This window comes from Thermobia domestica, chromosome 1, assembly GCF_964235325.1.
Source record: "Thermobia domestica chromosome 1, izTheDome1.hap1.1, whole genome shotgun sequence".
NCBI lineage: Eukaryota > Metazoa > Arthropoda > Insecta > Zygentoma > Lepismatidae > Thermobia > Thermobia domestica.
The window spans coordinates 42,877,611-42,898,338 of NC_137454.1; the positions used below are offsets into that span (position 1 = coordinate 42,877,611).

Below are 20,728 nucleotides of genomic sequence, written 5' to 3' on the forward strand. Positions count from 1 at the left end.
ACTGCGAATTTTTCAATTTTGAGCATGTCTTCGTAGAACAACATATCGTAGAACGTTTTAATAGAACTCTTAAAAAAGACATGTGGAAAAATTTAACCCCTAAGTATTCGTGCCCTTTTTGTGACACTAGTACTCGCCCGAGGGTCCAGTAGACCCCAAATTGATATTTGTTTTATTATAATAAAATACATTTTTTTAAATAATTAAGACAATGTAGCGTAACTCTAGACATGTTTTTAAAAGTATTTGCTGTAATCAAATTTTTTTGAACTCGTTTTGAGAAATTTTTAAATATTTTTTCACCAACTTCTGGCTAGCAACACAAAAGTTACCTGGTTGGGGGTCTCTGAACACCCCGCCCTAGTACTTACGGGTTAATACTCAAGGAAATTATAAATAGGTAGATATATTACAAGAATTGTTTAATGAGTATAATAATAAAGTGCATAGAAAAATTGGTATAAAGCCTGTAAGAAAAAAAAATAAAGTTCTCGCAATGTTCTTGGAGCATTTTCAACTTTTTTTCTGGGTGGCCCCAGACTGGTAGGCAATGAAACAGGCCCGCAACCAGCCTCAGAGGTTTCGGGAAGGGGGGGGGGGCAAGTCATTAAAAATTCTTCTACAAATTGTTTTTTTGTATTAATAATAGCATTTTGTATTGAGGTCTGGAGGTGCCACGAAAAGTTTAGGGGGGCTTCCCCTAGCCCCCCCTCTGGTTGCGGGTCTGCCATGAAATAATCTATAAAATTCTTTAATAATCTATATAGTAATCGGCGAAGCGAGGGCACGAAATTTGAGGTCTGACTTCAGTAAACAGAATTTGGTTGCTGAAAAGCGGAAAATACTGTATTAGATTATACCAAATACGTATCGTCAAATTAAAATTTGTGGTCGCCGATGGACCTGGCAACCTGAAATTTCATACGTTAGGCTAAGTCTTTGAGAGTTTCACCAACTTTGGTGGAAGTAAAAGCTTTGCAGCTGCGCCGCATAATGTTGCTAACATCTATAGTAAATGTAAATAATACAAAGTTACAGTTCCCACTTTATTTCCAAAAGAGGCTCTGTTATACATGCTAAGAATACTTGTGTACCTAGTATAATAATTTAAACACAGTTGTTTAAGAAGTTTCGCATTAAACTGCGGGATTTATTGCCTTGCACTCTTTGAAGGATTGGATGGTTAAAAGGGAGTTACCGTGGCCCCATATTTTTCAACTTTTTGGGGGTTTAAAATGTAGATTTCGATGAGCTGCATCCAATGGCACTACTTTTGATTTCTGGAACCGACCACTTCAAGGTCAAATTAGGGGTCAAAAATAGAAAGTGGGACCATTTGAGCAATGCGGATCAGTGACCACCTGCGATGAAATGGGTGTCATTCGATTCGTATTCACATAAGATTTTCCATTTTTTCGAAAATTCTATTTTGACCCCGAAAATTAACGAAAACCTGGAATTTTGGATCTTAAATTTTCGTTAATTTTCGGGGTCAATTTTTTTTTTTTGGGGGGGGGCGAGAAATGGAATATCAATTATTCATGTACGCGTGGATACGAATGGAGTGACACCCATTTCGTCCTAGTCGGTCACAGGTCCGAATTTTTCAAAATCTCGGATTTTCGGTAATTTACGGGATCAAAAGAATTTTCGGGGAAATGGAACATTAGTTATTCATGTACGTTGGATACAAATCGAATGACACCCATTTCGTTCAAGTTGGTCACTGGTCTGCATTGTCCAAATGGTCCCATTTTTTATTTTTAACCCCCTAATTTGACCTTGAAGCGGTCGATTCCAGAAATCAAAAAGTGGTGCCATTGGACGCAACTCATCGAAATCTACATTTTAAACCCAAAAGGGTTGAAAAATACGTTGCCACGGTAACTCATTTTTAACCGATTGGATTCTATAGTGTATGAGAACTGGTAGTGTACCGCAGAGGTTCTCAACCTTTTCTAGTCTGGCACCCCCTTGAGTGAATGCGATTGTCTGGAGTAGCCCCTCCATCAACTTCCAACCCAATCTACCCTGTACAAAGCTGAACGTAAGACTTGGAAAGAAGCAGTTTACAAACCAGGATAAGGCTTCAATTATTAAAATCGGCTTAAAAAGGATGAACAGGCCTATGAATTTCCTCTACATCTCTCCATCAAAAGCTCCCTAAATAGTTTATTGCCCTGTTTGTTCCAGTGGAGAACCCCCTGTGGCGTAAACATCAACATTGAAAACCACTGGTGTACGGTATATGTAACCGGGAAGGGAACCATTTCCTTGTCTGCAAAATCAATTCAAAACCATGAAGATAAAACTATGAAAACTAGCTTAATAATAGTGAGGATCTGAGATTTCAGCTACACTCGATTGTAATTTATTATAAGGCAAAATTGGTAAGGTTTCCCTTAACGGTGTTGAATAACTACGCCATCTTGATTTTTTAAGCAAATTTATTTGGATGGGGAATGATATTTGTTTCCTTTGTGAAATGAACTGGAATTTAATTATGTAATTTTATTGATTCTTTCAAGTCCAGTTAAATGTTCCTGGCTTTTGCGAAATAAGTTGGAAATGAAATTGAAAAAAAAAAAAAAAACAAAAAAAAAACTTAGTTTTACGTTCCATGGTTATGCTCATTATTGCCCACGAATGATTGTAACTAAACAATGATTATGAAACTATGTTGACCACCACAAACTCACATCGAACCCTCTCGTCGCTATGTGGATGCGCGGGAGACCCATGTTCGAATCCCGGCTGAAGCTCATGTGGTTCTTACGCCACGGTTCATGCCTCATATAGCCTCGTTGTTGAAATGGACGCTAATCTCAAATCCTATCCAACAAACTCGCATGACCGGTACAAAATGAATTTTCATAGTAACAGTAGAGCCCCGTTTAACTCTAGTGGCTCGAAATAATATGATGGGGTCGATGGTGTTACGGTTAAACCGGAATAAAAGTTTTTTTTTGCATATTTGTATACAAATCTCAACTGACAGCTCTCTCTTATAGTGCTTTTACGTGCGCTAAAAAAAAAAAAAAAAAAAGACGGGGAAGGGGGGTTAGTATAGCCAACACATAAAAATGAACTCATTCTTTGATATTTATCAAACAGAATTGTACTTATTGTTAGTGTTTTTAAATAAAAGTTGCGCACAACTAAAAGTTTGTTTTGACCGATTTGGTTAAAATCGGAAATTCAGTTAAAATTTACAATAATTAAGATTACGTTAAACGGGACTATACTGTATACATATACACATTATACTGCAATGAACGAAGGGTCACGAACTTAATTCGTTCTGTAACGCTGTTCGTGAACTTCTTTGGGGAAAGTTCGAAAGTTTCGAGGGGGGGAAGTCAAGACAAGTATTGAACCGCTGTTATTCTACACAGTACCGTGCCGTGGAAAATCAGCACCCGAGATGAGAACATACGACAGCGCGCCCGTACATATGAGTGAGGTCGACAGACTGGCCGCGAAGCGCCACCATGGTTGGTGCGAAGCCTAAGAAAATTGATTTTGAGCACTTTTTATTTCTTTTTCCTTCCATTTTATGTATGTGCACATGCATTTTCCTAACATGAGTAATATTATAGTCACTTCCTAAAGCAGGAAGATGATTTAAGTACATGCTAGTAATACTCCAAATATTTTTTCCTGTTTTTTTCTTTCCTTTTTCCTCCCGAACTTTGCGTCCCCTCAGTTCGGCGCCCAAGGTAGAGACCTGCACGGGCCGGGCTTGGGCGGGCCGACACTGAGTTCTCTTTAGGTCGAGTCGGGCTAGGGCCGATTAATTGCAATCCTATAATAATTATTGACTTTCGTTAAACGATAATTAGAATAAAGGCAAACGTTGAAGAAGTGTGGCCGTGAAAAATGCTACAAAATGAAACTTTTAAAATTTATCGGGCCCGGACCGAGCTTGGGCCAAGGATTTTAAAAAAACTTATCGGGCCGGGCTCGGGCCGAAAATCTCCAAAACTTTTCGGACCCTGGCTGGGCCGGGCCTAGGTACATTCGGGCTGGATTGGGCTCGGCCCGAAAAATTCGGTCCGTGCAGGTCACTAGCTCAAGGCCGTCAGCCTGCTTAACCCCCCCCCACTACGGCATTGTACTAATTCTACACTTAAAAAAAACGATAAGTAATTGTTAAATAGTGCCACCTACATTCTCAGAAAAAATAGTAGAACTAGATTGTTCTTTGTAAGAGAAGAAAGTAATAATGAAATGCAAGATCAAATCTTTAGGATAAATTATTTCTGTGCTAAAAAGTACACTTTTATTAAGAAGGTGTATAAGTGTATGTTGAGTTACGAAGTTTTTGGGGATAGGTCCAGACTCGGTGCCCTCCCCCCCCCCCCTTCCAACGTGGATGCGGCCCTGCGTTGGAACATTTTCCTCAATAGTTAGTCCAATGTGGAGTTTCGAATCAAACTTTTAGTGCTGTCATGCGCTTTTTAGTGCATCATCTAAATCTGAACTCAGGAAATTTTAATGTTAACATATTATCATTCACAGTTGCTGCCAAGAATTTAAAAGGATTTTACATCTGCTTGTAAATTATCTTCATCTATGTCATGATAACTGACAAAGATTTCAGATATCTGACTTTTTATCAGCTGAATAGGATCAAAGGTTTCAAACAAGGAACACAAAGAGATTAAACGTACTGCGTCTCTGTTAGCTATTTTGTGTTGGAATTCTTAACAAACATATTTCTTCTAACTTACAGACTTTTTTTTTTTTTTTTTACTTCATTAACCATGGGGGTGTGAATCTTGAAGTGTGGGGAAGTAATACTCCCTGTCATCCTCTTGAAACATTGTAAAGAAACCCCCAGAACAGGCTCGTAGGCTCAGAGGAATCTCAGGTTGATTCCTCTAAGAACAAGCAAATACCCATGATGCCTAACCGTTCCAGAGATGTACAGGATGTTTGGCAATCTGTTCACTAGACACCTATCGTGCAGGAAGCCGCGGTCGTTTTGAACACTCCCTCTAATAACGTTGCGCCCAGTGTTGGACCATGTCTGAGAGGCGTGTGTCGTTCCCCAAGTTAAATAATTAAATATTTTCCTAGTCGTTGTTGTCATCATTCCACTTGTCCCATAGTACAATATGCTGATAAGTGTTTCTTGCACGGCAGGCTCATTGATTGGCCTGTCTACTTCTGCTATCGCGCCATTTTAGAGATGTACACGATGAACTGCAAGACACGGCACACGCCGCAGGGTATGAAGTACAGGTGGGCAGACCACTAGTGAGCCTAAGATAAACTGTTATCAGCGTACTGCAGGTGTAGTCAAGGGAGGCAGCTAGAATAATAATAATGACTTGACTATTAGGAGCATCAGTTAATTATTGTAACCTTGGGAACGACACACACCTTTTGGGAGTGGCCAGAGACAGTTCTACGCTGGGCACAACTTTATTAGGGAACGTGTTCAAAATGACCGCCATCTGAATGATGACCATGTTCCTTGCATGATGGGTGTACTGTCATTTAGTAAGCATGTTTGTCGCACTCATGCATATCCAGAACGGTCCGGTATTATGTACACTCATGTCCAAAATGATTGTCGCATATCTATAACTGTCTTCTTGTAAGAATATAATTTGATAATGATTTTGCAGGGTACTTTTAATACTGATACTATGTGTATAATGGGAAAATGTATATTTGTAGTAAATTTTATAGGAAAAGAATTATAAATACGAAAATTAAAATGAGTAAAACAAAATGTTGCTAAATTGACAAGAAAGTTTTATTTTCGTTTTATTGTTCTTATTTACTGCTCTTTTGACATGAACTTCTCCACATACATGTCTTTGCCGATTATACACATACTAACATTATAAGAAATACCGGACGAATTCGTTATCAAATTATATTCCTACAACAACATATTTATAGACATGCGACAATAATTTTGGACATAGTATACATATATTGATATAGATTTTTTTTATAACATGTTCTTAGAGGAATTACTTGCTGAAGTTTGAACATATCTTAGTGACCTACCTACCTGTATGTTCAGAAAACTCTACCAATATACGAACTTCGAAACATTTAAGTTTCACATTGCATAAACATTTAGATATTGTTAATACTTATTAAAAACCAATGTGCTTTAGTCCCTCACGTTAATTTCCAATAGTTCGGTCAGTCTAATAGTTGTCGCTAACTGCACGTTGTCGCCAGCTTCACTACCTCTTACCTAAAGCCAAGATATCGCTAGCAGTAATTTGCAGATTACCTAAAGGGGGTGGAACAAGTTCCAGTTTAGTTGTGGAGCAGAATAGATAACCCAATTAAAAATTGTACTATTGAATCAATCGATTCTAAGTGATCAAGCATATGCCGCTCAACCATCTCTAAAAAAAATCTTTTTTTTTTTCTTGAATGTTTATACTATATCAGTATACTTCAAAACCATAATTAATTATTTTTTACAACATCCAATGGCGATGCAGCGGCAGCTGCCATTTTGCGTTTTCTCGATTTCAGGCGTTTACGTTGTTTTGAATATTTCAGCATGTATTTATCCTAGCAAATTGAAAATTGCTGGGCGTCTCCAGCTTGCGTAGAGCTAAACCTTTGATCTCTTAACATTTTTCCTAAAACCACTTGAAAGGGGTGAAATCGGCCGAATTGACATAATTCCCCAACTTTACGATTTTTTCCCCCCAGGCCTTTGGGAGCAGCTACAGGTCTGTAAATTTTTGTGTATAAACTTATGAACCCACACTACATGCACACACAAATTCAGACCTCTACGTCAGTTGTTTCCTCTTCCCAAGCATGTCTTCAATGTCCAAAAATGTTGCTACTGTAGGCTCCGATTTCACCCCTTTCAGGTAGTTTTAGGCAAAAATGTTAAGAGAGCAAAGTTTTAGCTCTGCACGAATTGGAGACGTCCAGCAATTTTCAGTTTGCTAGGGCAAATACATGCTGAGATATTCAAAACAACGTAAACGCCTGAAATCGAAAAAAAAACACAAAGTGGCGGCAGCCGCTGCGTCGCCATTGAATGTTGTAAAAAATAACTAATTGTGGTTTTGAAGTACACTGATATAATATAAACATTCATGAAAAAATTAGATTTATTTGAAAAGGTCGAGGGAAATTTTTCTTTTTCTTCGATCTCTTAGCATGGATCCCTGGCGAAATGAATTATTAAAAAAACAGCCGAACAAATATCCGGTCCAGAACCTAACAGTTTTCTTTATTTAAAATTCCATCGTTCTGTTATTGTTTATTTATTGCGGTGAATCCGAACCACCGTAATGCACTCTAATACTTTCACATCGGGAATCGAACTTAGAAACCACGTGCACGAAAGGCGAGCGTGTTAGCCACTAGACCAGCAGGGGTACTGTGTGGGAACGCCGTCCGCAGAACCTGTCACCAATTAATCCAATACCTTAATCTATTCTTAGGGTGAATCTGGTTATTTCCATCAAAATGAAATGAATGGCTTTCCTGTTTTAGTTCAACAATGGTATGTTTACTTTCAAAGCCTTCACAGAGAAATATTGAATTTAGGAATTTATATTTTCGCGAATTACTTGAATAATTTGTTCAGAACGCTTAAAAAAAAAAAAGATATAGAAATGCGAGCCACCAATCTGGTTTAATTAATTAATTTCATTGACTTATGCAGAATTTAATAAAGGTCGGGGGAAGGGGTTCAAGGATTCAATCTCGTAACCTTTCAGAGCAAGCGTGATATATGTACATAGAAGAAGTCAAAAAGTAAAGGGACTTTTGAGAAGAGAGACATTTATTCTAACGATAGAGAACTCTCACTCCAACCACTGACGCGGGAGTAAGAGTGACAGGGCTGCCACACTCGAGACTCGCGATGGTGCCAAACACGGGTCTGAATTATGCAAGATTTTTGTAAATTACGCCAGATTTTCAAATTATCTTTCCTAACTAATTTTAAAGACCCGTCCCTACTTATCTTCATTATTTTAAGAAAGTGTTTTAACTGTATTATTGTACAAAGCTAATATGACGCTGTCAGGAATGATAATGAAATAAATTGGTAAATGGCACATTATAGGGGAGGAAGGTCGAATTTATATTTTATGAATGGATAACATCACTGGCGTCTCTGGCATGTAAAATTGGGGGGCATCAAAGAAAGCGATTTAAATGATATTACCTAGCCCAACCTGTTTATTAACTTTGATTTTATTTGTTACCTTTCTGCTTACCTTCACGGACCCCCTAAGGTATATCAAGAAGTCGATCATAATCGTAGGGGTCGCGGTGCCTCGGCGGTAGAGCGTTCACCTCTGGTACTTGGGGTCCGGGGTTCGATCCCAGCTCCCCAAGTGAACTTTGTGGTGGACATACACCATGTGCGTGGGTTTCCTCGGGGTTCTCCCGTTTCCTCCCACCTTCTTCATTCCACCATTTCATTCATTACTCATCATCACCATCTCCTTTAGCCTCACCAGCATAACTGTGGGACGTAAAACTCAAAGATTTCATTTCATTTCATTTTTCGATTACAATCGTTTCACAACCTAAATATTATATTCCAAATAAATATAATTATTATATTATTTATATGATATTCTGTCGTTAGTAAATAAAGTAAATTAGAATAAAATATTGGATATTTTGTACTTCAAAATATTGGGAGGGACGCGTCCTCCCGCTAGAGACGCCCGTGGATAACATTTTAAGAAATATATGCACAACATGCCGCTTCCGACATAGCCCTGAAGCATTTCTTTTAGTGTATTACTAGCTGACCCCTGATGCTCATATCCCTCCCCTCTTAAGCTGTAAATTGAAAGGGACAGAAACATCCCAGATAACCACACATTCAGGTTTCAGTTGACAGTAATAAAACTATGGGTAAGTAAATGTTTTGCAGGGTCACGTTTTGCTATTTTTGAACATTTCTCTGAATTCAATAATAAATTACAACGGCGGAAGTACTGACTGGTTTCATTGCTCCAATCATCGCTTCAACTAAAAAGAATAATTCCCGACGGTCCTTGAACCATCTATATTTTCGTTCTTTTTCTGTTCTCCAGAGGAAAGAATGAAATTATGCTAGATTTGGCCAAGATGCTAGATGCTAAATGCATGTGAATTATACCAGATGCAGACGACACGAATTCAGCGCTGGACACTATTAGTGTTACCAAACCCTAGTGCGCGAGAAGAAACGTAATTACACTTTGACGAAAGAAAACATATAGTGTATTAATAATAAACGTTGCGAACTTTTCCAAAACTTTAACCGAAGAGGCAAAATCTTTCCTTGTGCATGTGACAAAAGATACCATACGTTTAAAAATTGTCACAAAGCTATGTAATTGTCAAATGTGTTAGAAGGTTCTGTTTTAAACTCACGCTTCCACTGACGTTTAACTTCAGCGACATTTTCAAACTTTTAATAAAATAAACTTTTGTTTCTCAAATGTGAAGCTTGCACGGGTCATTTTGATTCCTATGACACGTCGTATGTCATATATTACAGTTGAATAGCAACATCTGTTGAAACATCACACTGCATACTCTAAGGATAATTTAATTCAACTTTGGTAACAATCCGCCGATAACATTATTAAATTGTGAAAACATTCTTTTGAAGAACTCTGTATATTTGGTAATAAATTCACGTTCCCATTCAACTGTGCTGCATGATAGAGTTTACTGCTTGTTGAAATGAAACGAAATCTTTCAGCTTTACGTCCCACTGTGTTGGACTGGAGAAAGTGAGAGGAAACGGGAGAACGCCGAGAAAATCCACGCACACAGTTTTTGTCCACCACAAAGGGACCAAGGACTTCATGCACCAGAGATGAACGCTCTACCACTGTACCACCGCAGTTGAAAAAAAAGAGAAAACAATTTCTTTTTGCCTCCTTCACCTAAATAATCTCTGAAATTCTTTAGTATTGTTCGTAATTTAGGCAAGGCGAAATTGGGAGAACATATGCTTATACTTTTAACTGTATAATCCGCAAGATGAGGGAGGTGGCCTCACCCTGGACTTTAAAAAGTCAAGTGAATGAGTCATTTGAATCAAATTTCCTGGCATGAGTAATATTTTCTAAACTTAATTTTTTCCAATGTCTTCTTTACAAGCTCTTTCTCCAAGCTTTATTATAAAACTGTCAGCTAGATACAAGAAAGTTAGTCTTTTTGGTAAAAACTATGCCGTGAATGCAAATCAGCCCCTTGGCGACCGTTTCCACACCCATTTTCTTTCCTTTCCCTTATCTCGAGCACCTATGGACATCCATGACTTTAACCTCGTTAACATTTTACAGCAATTAAACAAAATATGGTTACACGAAAGAAAGAAAATAAAGTTTCAGTAGAAAATATAGATGTAAGGTGTTTCCAGGTTTCAGATTGCACTGGCATAGCATACACTTTAAGCCCTTTGTATTTTCAACTAGCATATATTACCCGCTTCGCTGGGTTGAAATGAAAATTTAAATGCACAACTCCATATCTCATGTGTTTAATACCCGTGAAATATGCTTGCAGTAAATGTTAACATTATATCGCCTGTCATTTATGTTAACCCGCCGAGTGACACGGTCATGCGGGTTGCATATAAATACGTTTATTTTTACCTATGATGAACTAACAAAGGATTTGTACGTTATGGACACTTGAATGGTCAATTATCTCAAGACACTGGTAATTAAAAGTTAAAGTGATATGATAAAAACCATCTAGGGTCCAAATCCTAATAACCCCCCAAAAATGAAAGAAATTGGTTCAGCCGTATTAGCGTGATGAGGGAACAAAGGATTTGTACGTTCTCTTTTATATATATAGATAATTGATACTTTTTGAGAGTTTATTGTAATTGTAATAGGATAATTGCTGACTTTATTCGTCTTAAGTCTATTTCAAAGTACATATGTAAATAAACAAGAAAGCGCACTAAATTTTGTCAACATTTAAAGTATATTTATGTATTTAAACATCTGTGATTCCCAATTTATTAATTGATTTTGTGGTGTCTTTTTATTTCTCGGGTTTTCATGATTATAACTGTCGTGTGCAATCAATTATTTTGTATATATATATATACAAAAAAAAAAGTATCGAATATTTTGCATTAACGGACAACTCTTTATTTCTGCCACAAATAATCTACAATATTCCATAAAGATGGTTGCTGAAAAGTGTTAATATTTTCTTGATCGTTATTTAGCAAATTCTGTTTATGGTTTTAAAATAAGGCGATACATAGCAGTTTATCGGGGTTTTATTGTCTTAGTATCAAAAATCCAGCTTACGGACTAAAGTCTATGGGTTATATAATAGTAAAATTAAGACTATTGCTTTGCCTTTTACTGCTTTTTTTTTTTTTAAATCAATTTCGATTTCAATGATTTCGGGAATCTTCATCGGCGAATTTTTGTCATAAAACCGTGATCCACTGATAAAGGTTTCAGTAATTAGTGAAATTGAAATTGATAAAAAAAAAAAAAACTTACTAAAAGTTAATTCTATTTTGTTATATAATCGGAACAAATAAGTAATTAAATAATAATAATAAAATAGCAGAAAGTATTCTAAATATCTTACTTACCATTTCCAAATTCGGAAAAACGAAGTAGCGGAAACGAAAAATTTTGAATCTGAAACTCGTACATCATTGGTATCGTCAGTACATTTAATATTTCAGTCAGTCATTTCATGACGGAATGCTAATAATAATAATAATGATGATGATGATGTGAATCAGATGCAAACTGCCATATACTTCTTTTCTTACCTATGAGATTTTGTACATATGTGAGGATTTTGGAAGGGAGAAATATTTATTTCATCATTTTTTTGTTTATTTATTTAATATAGTGTTTATATTTTTTTACAGGATGGCCACAGAGTACCCGGATAGTGCAGAAAATTTCCAGAAATGTACACAGTGTCTCATGAAAGTTGATAAGGCCAGGAGATTCTCCTGTCATCATTCCCTCTGTGCTCATTGTCTTGATAACCAGTCTACGCAAGAAACGAACATGATGTGCCCTTCGTGTAATCAGGATGCCAATAATTCTGATGGCAGTTTGGATACGTTCCCTAATAGCAACTTCATTGCTGATATTCTTCAGGCTGTTAGCAGCGAAGATTTCGGTACTGGGCCTTCTCTAAATGGGCGAGCCAATTCTCACCACGCTTATGTTTGTTCTAGTTGTGATGAGGGCGCTATGGTCACTTCACGATGTAGTGATTGTAGTGAGGTGTTGTGTGATAACTGTGTGAGAGCACATCAACGCGTCCGTCTGACAAAGGACCATTACATTATTCGTTTCGTTGATGACAATAATAAGACGCCGTCTACATTATCACCGACTCTTCAAATGTACCCATCTCGACCTGCTTCACATTGTGAGATACATCATGGCGAAGTGCTCCGACTCTATTGTGACATGTGTAACATAGCAATTTGTAGTGAATGTACTCTCCGCGATCACAGAGGTCATTCGGTTATCTATCTGCAAGATGCTATCGAAAATTCCAGAGCTGTGATGTTACGATTGTTGACAGAGGCAAAAGCTGGCATTCGAGCTGTGGAGGAGAGTCTTGAACTCACGAAGAAGATGGCTGAACAAGTAGAAAAAAGAGCAAAACAAGTTGCAACTGAAATTCGAACAACAACACGACGATTCATGAATGCCATTGAAGACAGGGAAAGAGATTTGCTGCAAAGAGTGGAGAAGATTCGACAGGTTAAGGGAAAATCTCTGCATCTACAAATAGATGATTTGCATATTGCTCTTGGACGGCTTACTCAAACAGTTGAAGTAATATCACAAGTGATGGAGTCAAGTAATAGCTTAGATATTTTAAAGACAAGAGATAAAGTGGTTGTGGAGTTTAAACAGATTCGTCAAGTAAGAAATAGCTTACAACCACACGAAGATGACATCATCTTGTTCACTCCTCCAGATTCAGTTCTTTTCCAAGCCATCAGCACTCTTGGATTCATTAATAGTTCAGGATTCGCTCCAGCTACCGTTGCAACGGGTGAAGGGATTAAACGGGCGTTGCGAGGGCGGGTAGCTTCGTTTGTAGTTCACTGTAAGGATCATTTAGGTGAACCAAGACTCAGTGGTAGGGATCCTGTGTCTGTGACCATAACTTCTCCTGATGGATCAATATTTGCAGGTGACGTGACTGATAGGGAAAACGGACAATACGTTGTTACATACAGACCACAATTGGAAGGCCAGCATTTGATCAATGTGACGGTACGTGGGCGGAAAATATTAGGCAGTCCTTTCACAGTTATGGTGCGTAGTGGAAGAAATTATACCACCGTTGGAAAGCCACTGTTAGTGTTTGGAGGTGAAGGGGAAGGCGATGGTCAGCTATGTAGACCATGGGGTGTTTGTTGTGATAAAGATGGTCACATCATTGTTGCAGACAGAAGTAATAATAGAGTTCAAGTATTCGACCAGGACGGTACTTTTCTTCATAAATTTGGCTCTCAGGGATCTGCTCCGGGTCAGTTCGACCGTCCGGCTGGAATTGCTTGGGACAGGGGAAGGATAGTAGTGGCTGATAAGGACAATCATCGAATACAAATTTTTACTTTTGAAGGGTTGTTTCTGTTAACTTTCGGTGAGAAAGGGAACAAAGCAGGACAGTTCAACTATCCGTGGGACGTTGCAGTCAATTCAGAAGGCCAAATAATAGTAACGGACACACGAAATCATCGCATTCAACTGTTCTCACCAGAAGGTCAGTTTATTAGTAAATACGGGTTTGAAACAACTAATGCTATGTGGAAACACTTTGATTCTCCGCGAGGAATTTGCTTCAATCCCGAAGGATTTGTAATCGTCACCGACTTCAATAATCATCGTTTAGTAGTAATTGATCCTGACTTTATGTCTGCAAGGTTCTTAGGTAATGAAGGCTCAGAAACAAAGCAGTTTCTTCGTCCGCAAGGTGTAGCTGTTGATGATGAGGGTCATATTATTGTAGCTGATTCAAGGAACCACAGAATTCAAATTTTTGAACCTAATGGTAGTTTTTTGTGGGAGTTTGGCACTCCAGGAACAAGACCAGGTGAAATGGACCGTCCGAGTGGGGTTTGTTTGTCACCTGATGGGAAAATAATAATTGTTGACTTCGGAAATAATCGAATTCAGGTGTTTTAACGATTGGTATTCCGTAACTATTTATCAATGGTATCACAGACACACAAAAGAAAGTTTTTAGAAGATTCCATTTCTATAATCTAGATAACAAATAAATAAATAATTAGGTGACAAAAAGATGTTTATTACATATAAAAGCCAACTCAGGTGAGTCCTTGAATATATTAATAAACTCAGGTATAAAGTGGATTTTGCTCCTCTTAAAGGAGATTTCTTGAAGTTAAGTTGTTTTAAAAGCATGACTAGTAGATATCCATATAAAGGTTTTGATTTTAGTTACATGTGACTATTAATTGAGTCAAGGTGAAGTGTATGTGTGTAAAACAACTATTAGATAATTTGTGTAATGTACACATTGTCATGTAGAGAGAATAGAAGCCAAAGGCTTTGTATTGATTTTTTCAAAAGAAAAAACATACTACCTCAGGGATAATGCAATGTTAATATTTCAGAATATTAGCATGCGTAATTTGTGTTGAGATTTCCTTGATGTTAAAAGAAGCGTTATAATTAGTTGATGTTGTTTCTCCCAGTAGACTTAATAATAGCAAGCTCAGGTGTACCATCCTTGACTGATTGTAAGTGTTCTAACATATTTATATAAATGTTTACATATATATAATAAAAATTACCAAAATGATCTCCTGGGAAATTAAAGAACTATGCGTCAAAAGGGCGCAGCACTATACATTATTCTTATGTTCATATATTTTATGCCGTATAATAGGAAGTTTTATTTTGTTTTTGGTAAAGTATATGTTCTGTTGAAAATAAGTTTCTTTTTTCTTTTTTTTAAATATATAATTATAGCTGTATTGAATTCATTTGTAAGTCATATTAAGACATTAATTAGCTTCTGCTAACAAAAAATATTTTAAGCTAAGTACTTGTGCCATAGCCATTCACAATTGGGTGTAATGTGTTTTCTTGTTTCCATCGTAGATGTTCATATTACGAACCATTCATAATTAAGAATCATTTTTGCAGAACGAAACAGAAAACTTTACTTTATTGTAATTTTGATCAGGTATAAGGGTTCTCAGTAAATAAGCCGTATTTATATTTCCACGGCTTTTCAAAATATACATAACTTGATTTATAACTTGGGTAAAAAAACTGGTTAAGCTTCCCAAACTAGATTTTTCAGTATTAAATTCTGATATTAAAATATCTTTATATAGGTTTCGACGTTCCATCGTACTGTTTTAAGTTGATTTGTATCTATTTTATTCTTGTTATCTTACTCCCACCATGCATATTCTTCGAGAATATTCTTCATGATGGAAATACTACGGTTTTAATAAGAATAGTTCTAATTTTCGAAGCTTCCATATAAGATTTTCCACTTTACAACCTTTCAGTTTAATCTACAAGGCCTGGGATAAAATTTTACTTCGTTGTGTAAATGTGCTAAACTTTTTACAAGTCCTGACATAAAAATATGACTAATCCCTTTAAAAAAAAATAACTAAGTAATTTATATCTTACAATACATCATGATTGGTTTACATGATGACAGGACATGATTCGAACAAGAGAGGAGGAAAAGAATGTCCTTTTAAGTACAAGCCTTTTTAGATTTTCTCATGATATTTTTCAGGATTCAGAGTTTCTTTCAGTTGTATTAAAAATTCATTGTGAGTCACTAATTATTTCAAGACGTTGAAAAACTTTTCTCTGATATATCCCTTTGTATAATGTATTTACTATGTTGAAAAAAAAGTATTGATTCGTCCATTTCAAATTAGCATACACCATTATATCGAACGGAAAACATTAGCGTAGTATTTATAAATAGGACGTAGGACATACATATTTACAAATCAAAACCACAACTAAACTTCTAAGCGCTAATATAATGCTAAATTTTGGCAGTAGTTTAAAAGTAGTATAACTTTTGTCAAGTAAGGATTCAAATATCAAGGTATCTTGAAAAATCTTTAAAATCATGTCCACAATGTACTTTTATATATATATATATATTAAAATATTATTTTACTTTAGTGACAATCGCACAAGAACTGGACATACAAATTTATCTCTAAACACTGCATATGTTGAATTCAGAATGGGCGATTAACAGATTAATGGTTGTTCATCTGGTTTTTACTGCTTATCTGATAACATACTGGAAAATAACAATAAGGTAATCTGTTAGAAAATTAAAAAGAGTTTAATCTGTATTTTAGCATCAGGTTATATGAAAACTAAACCAAAGTCAGCGGCTAATATTAAATATATTGTTTTTTTAAAAAATAATACATTTTGTATCAAGCGCGTTTAGGTAATTAATCTTATTGCAACTATTTTTACTATATATTTCATTGTTTCTGATTGAGAAGTCTAAGTTTGGCTATAATAATTGAACTATTAACAAATTTCTATACGAAAGACTATCGAAAATTGTTCAGTGTAGTTTTTAATATAATGTTAAAATAACTCTTAAATTTATGCATACTAAATACATAAGTGAAAAACTTGGCGGATTTAATGAGAACCCTTAATTCTGTTCGAAGTTGTTTCAGTGCTTACCTCATTTGAGAGAAGCAAAAAGTCAAGAATTTAATTTGTTTGTATCTCTCGAAATTTGAAAGAGGTCCGACGAATTACTTATTTTTTCTGAAGTAAGATGATGTTCTACATAAAAAATATATATATTAAATTTTCATATTAATTTTAAATATTGTGCGTACACTGAAAGTGATTTACCAGTTCTGTGAATGGCAAATATTTAGTAAGTTTTTCCTTTAGTTTTTTTAAAACTATATTGTTACTTGTTGTTTTTTTAATATTATTACTATTGGTATGTTTGAACACGTGTAGTTCCTGTGTTTGTAAGACTGATTTTTTTTTTTTTTTTTTTTGAGAAAAGTACAAATTTAGGAAAAGAAAAGAGTGTTAGTTAAAACAGAGCTTAACTGACAAAAGTATGTGTAACTTTTTATATAAAATAAGTGCTTAAAAGCGGTCATTTTATTGAAAATATTTGAATTGTTTTGTCTCTTGGTGATAACGAAAATACACATTTTTAAGTTAGTTAATGATTACAAACATACAAAGTGATAAAAACTTCGTGTGTTTATTTTTAAAAAATAAACTATTCAGGAATACATAGATATATAAACAACTGCAGAGTGAAAAATTTAAAATATGCTCAACTATATGTAATTTTCAATATTTAAATATACGTTCACTTATTGAAATTGCTTTGACTTACGTAGTATTTGACTTCAAAAGAAGGAGAATTTGTGGCATACACAATATATAGTATTTAATTTTTTTGCATATATATAAATATGATTAAAAACATATGTTTGTTGCCATGCTAAGCAAAATTCTGTGATGACAGAAACCACAAATTCTGTGAGCAAAATAAAGCAATATGGGTGATTTTCTAAAGATTGAATTTAGTTGTTTGTTCATAGTATATATATGTATAAGTGTATGCTTATATTATATCTTATCTTTAATCAAACTTTTATATTGTTTAATTACAGAGAATGGAAATCTAGTGTTCTTTTACTTTTTTTTAAAGATGTACAGACAACACTAGCAGATAATTCGCATCATGCGAAAGATTTTTTTTTTTAAAAAAGTTTTTGATTCTTTATTAGAGTAATGAGTCAATTATTATTATTTTAATGGTCATTGATTTGAACTGACAAAACTAGTTCTTGTTTCTTTCTCATTTGCACTTTGTTCTTTGGGCAAATTGAATAATTATTCTTAGTAAAACTAAATATTGAGTAAAAAAAACGTTAAAGTTCTGCCTGATTTTTGTTTAAAAATGTGTAGGTGAAAGTTAATAAATTGGTAATAAATTCATACTGTATCAGCCCGAATGTAGAACTTGACACACCCTCCATCTCTAAAATCTCTTTTAACTTATACCCGGAAATCTTACAGCGTATCCCAACTTAATATGGCATTAAAATGTCTAATAAACTTCCTTTGCACGAACTTTCTTGTCGCAGTGCTCTCTCTGTAGGATATGTGAACTGTCTTATATTCGGGCCAATATATTTTCTTTCATATTCTATAAATTACTGGTTTTAGTGTTTATAATTCTTGGAAAGTTAGCAAGAACTTTGTTCATAATACATGCGAGTAAAGAACCGTAATTTGAGCATCTGTCTCGAATATTCTCTATATTTTATTTGGTAGTGGCCATTCCAAAGAAATAATAATGCATGTAATTTTCTTTGAGAGTATACGAAAACGAAAACGGAAAAAAAAAGACTGATATCAAAGATATTACTATAAATGTAATTTTTTAAAAGAAAATGGAAAGTAAACATGTTTTTGCTCATAAGCGATAAAAAGAAACGAGTTGTAAATATCATTAGTTCCTCTAAGATATATATGTATCTTTTTTATATAATACTATATAACTACCTCATTAACCGAGTTTTAATGTGTGCCTCTGTTTATCGTAGATGTTTATGTAGTTTCTTTTTCATTTGTTATTTCACTGGAAACAGAAGTTCCTAATGGTTTGATTTTTTTAATATCTATAATTAACTAGCCTTAGTTATAGTTAGTATAACATATTATTATTACTGGATTGTGTGTAAAACACATTAAGATTTTTTTTTTTTTTCAAAAATGCATATAAGAAATTTATATTATTATAACTTCCTAAGTTTTTAGAATTATTGGTTGGCTGGATAAGATATTAAAAAGAGTATGTTTTTAAAGAAAATAGTTTCGACAGCATAATTTTGTTGTACAATCCGCGGCAAAAAACCTGCAACATGAGGATATAAGTCTATTGTGAAACTAAGCCTAACAGCACAGGGAATGAACATAACGTCTAAGTGGAACGAATCACGCCAGGATAAACCTCGGCCTCCTCCCGTGCACACTTATTTTGGACCAAAAGACTTCGTCATTTCACAATAAACTTATATGCTCATGTTGCAGGTTTTTTGCCGCGGATTGTACAATCATGTCCAACATGATTGTCGCATATCTATAAATATGTTGTAGGAATATAATTTGATCATGATTTTGTCCTGTATTTCTTATAATGTTAGTATGTGTATAATCGGCAAAAACATGTATGTAGTAAATTTCATGCTAAAAGAGCAGTAAATAAGAACGACATAACGAAAAAAAAAAACTATCTTGTCCATTTAGCAACAACGAAAAAAAAAAAACTATCTTGTTCCTTTAGGAACATTTTGTTTTACTCATTTTAATTTTCGTATTTATAATTCTTTTCCTGTGAAATTTACACAAATATATATTTACTGATTATACACATAGTAACAGTATTAAAAATATCCTGTAAAATCATTATCAAATTTCCACAACAAGACAGTTATAGATATGCGACAGTCATTTTGGACATGAGTGTATATGTCTGAAATCTTTAAGATTTAATCATTAACAAGCTTTAGATGTGCACTTATTACTACAATTTGAAAAGAGGGAAGTTAGATAAGTTAGAAACACTTTAAAAACAAGTAGAAAATTTGCGGTTATCCAAAGATAGAGAAAAATTTGGCCTGAATTTTTATGATCAGTAAGTCCTCTGTTAGTTTTAAGACAAGTAAAGCAAATAACATTTTTTTAAAAGAAGATTTTAATGGGACAACACAAAAGCCGAATTAATTTGAGGTGTTAACAACAAGAGAATTTATAATAATGCTGTGTAATTCTTAAATAATGCTATGTAATGTCATTTACTTTAGTTTCTAAGGTGTACTGTATGTCAAACTGGACACACTTATTTGGTTTAATTTTCCACAATTAGCAAATTCCGAATAGATTTCTACAAAAATAGTATGGAAATTTGACATCTCTATAGTTAATGTTAGGTATGTTTTTAGACTAGAGCTCTTCATACATTTAAGTTAGGTAGACGCATTACTATCAAATTGATTTATCTTTCATACCAATCTTCTGAGTACAACCAAGTTGTATAATGCTAACCAAAAAAACTTTTAATGTTTAGAAGCAAAGACAATCGTTGACAAACCATTTTGTAGCTCTCGTGTTACAAGCACATTAAATCTAGTACAAATACAGAGTACAGAATTTTTATATTTAACAATTATGTAAAATACTATTTAAGTAAATAAGGATCCCAAAATTGAGGATGTAAAATGTCTTTTTTTTTTTTTTTTTTTTTTTTTTTTGTACAAGACCCCTTTAGTTAGAAGTTAGTGACATCATTACGAAGTGTTTCTGAACGGTAAATCTGACATTTTCTCTTGTGATATTTTCCAGTCCAACCAATGTTCGTTTTAAGAAAGTCTGTTCTTTTTATTTGGGTACAAAGTTAACTTTTTTCTTTTATTTCTCTTAAGTTTTATCCTGAGTTTTATTAATAGTAACATTAAGTATGTTTATTTATATTTTGCAAAGTTTGTTTACATTTATAGCAATATAGTGTAATATACATTAGTATTAAAAGAAGAAAAAATTGATAAAATTTGACACCAGAATACATTTTCTAATTTTTTGTCTTTGTTAACAGCTTATTAGTAAGATCTCTGTTCAATTAGATTCTAATGTATAACCATGTGGCATTATATTGGATAAACGGTGCT

General features: G+C 34.6%; 1 protein-coding gene across 1 annotated transcript in view; it reads left to right on the top strand.

The window, feature by feature from the left end:
• Positions 1 to 19,793, top strand: part of LOC145684578 (E3 ubiquitin-protein ligase TRIM71-like) — a 54,329-nt gene extending 34,536 nt beyond the window's left edge. The window contains exon 2 of the mRNA XM_081756972.1: positions 11,879 to 19,793. Within this exon, the coding sequence (XP_081613098.1) occupies positions 11,880 to 14,171 (2,292 nt within the window). The 5' untranslated portion in view covers position 11,879 and the 3' untranslated portion in view covers positions 14,172 to 19,793. The remainder of the gene's footprint in view (positions 1 to 11,878) is intronic.
• The last annotated feature ends 935 nt before the right edge of the window (positions 19,794 to 20,728 follow it).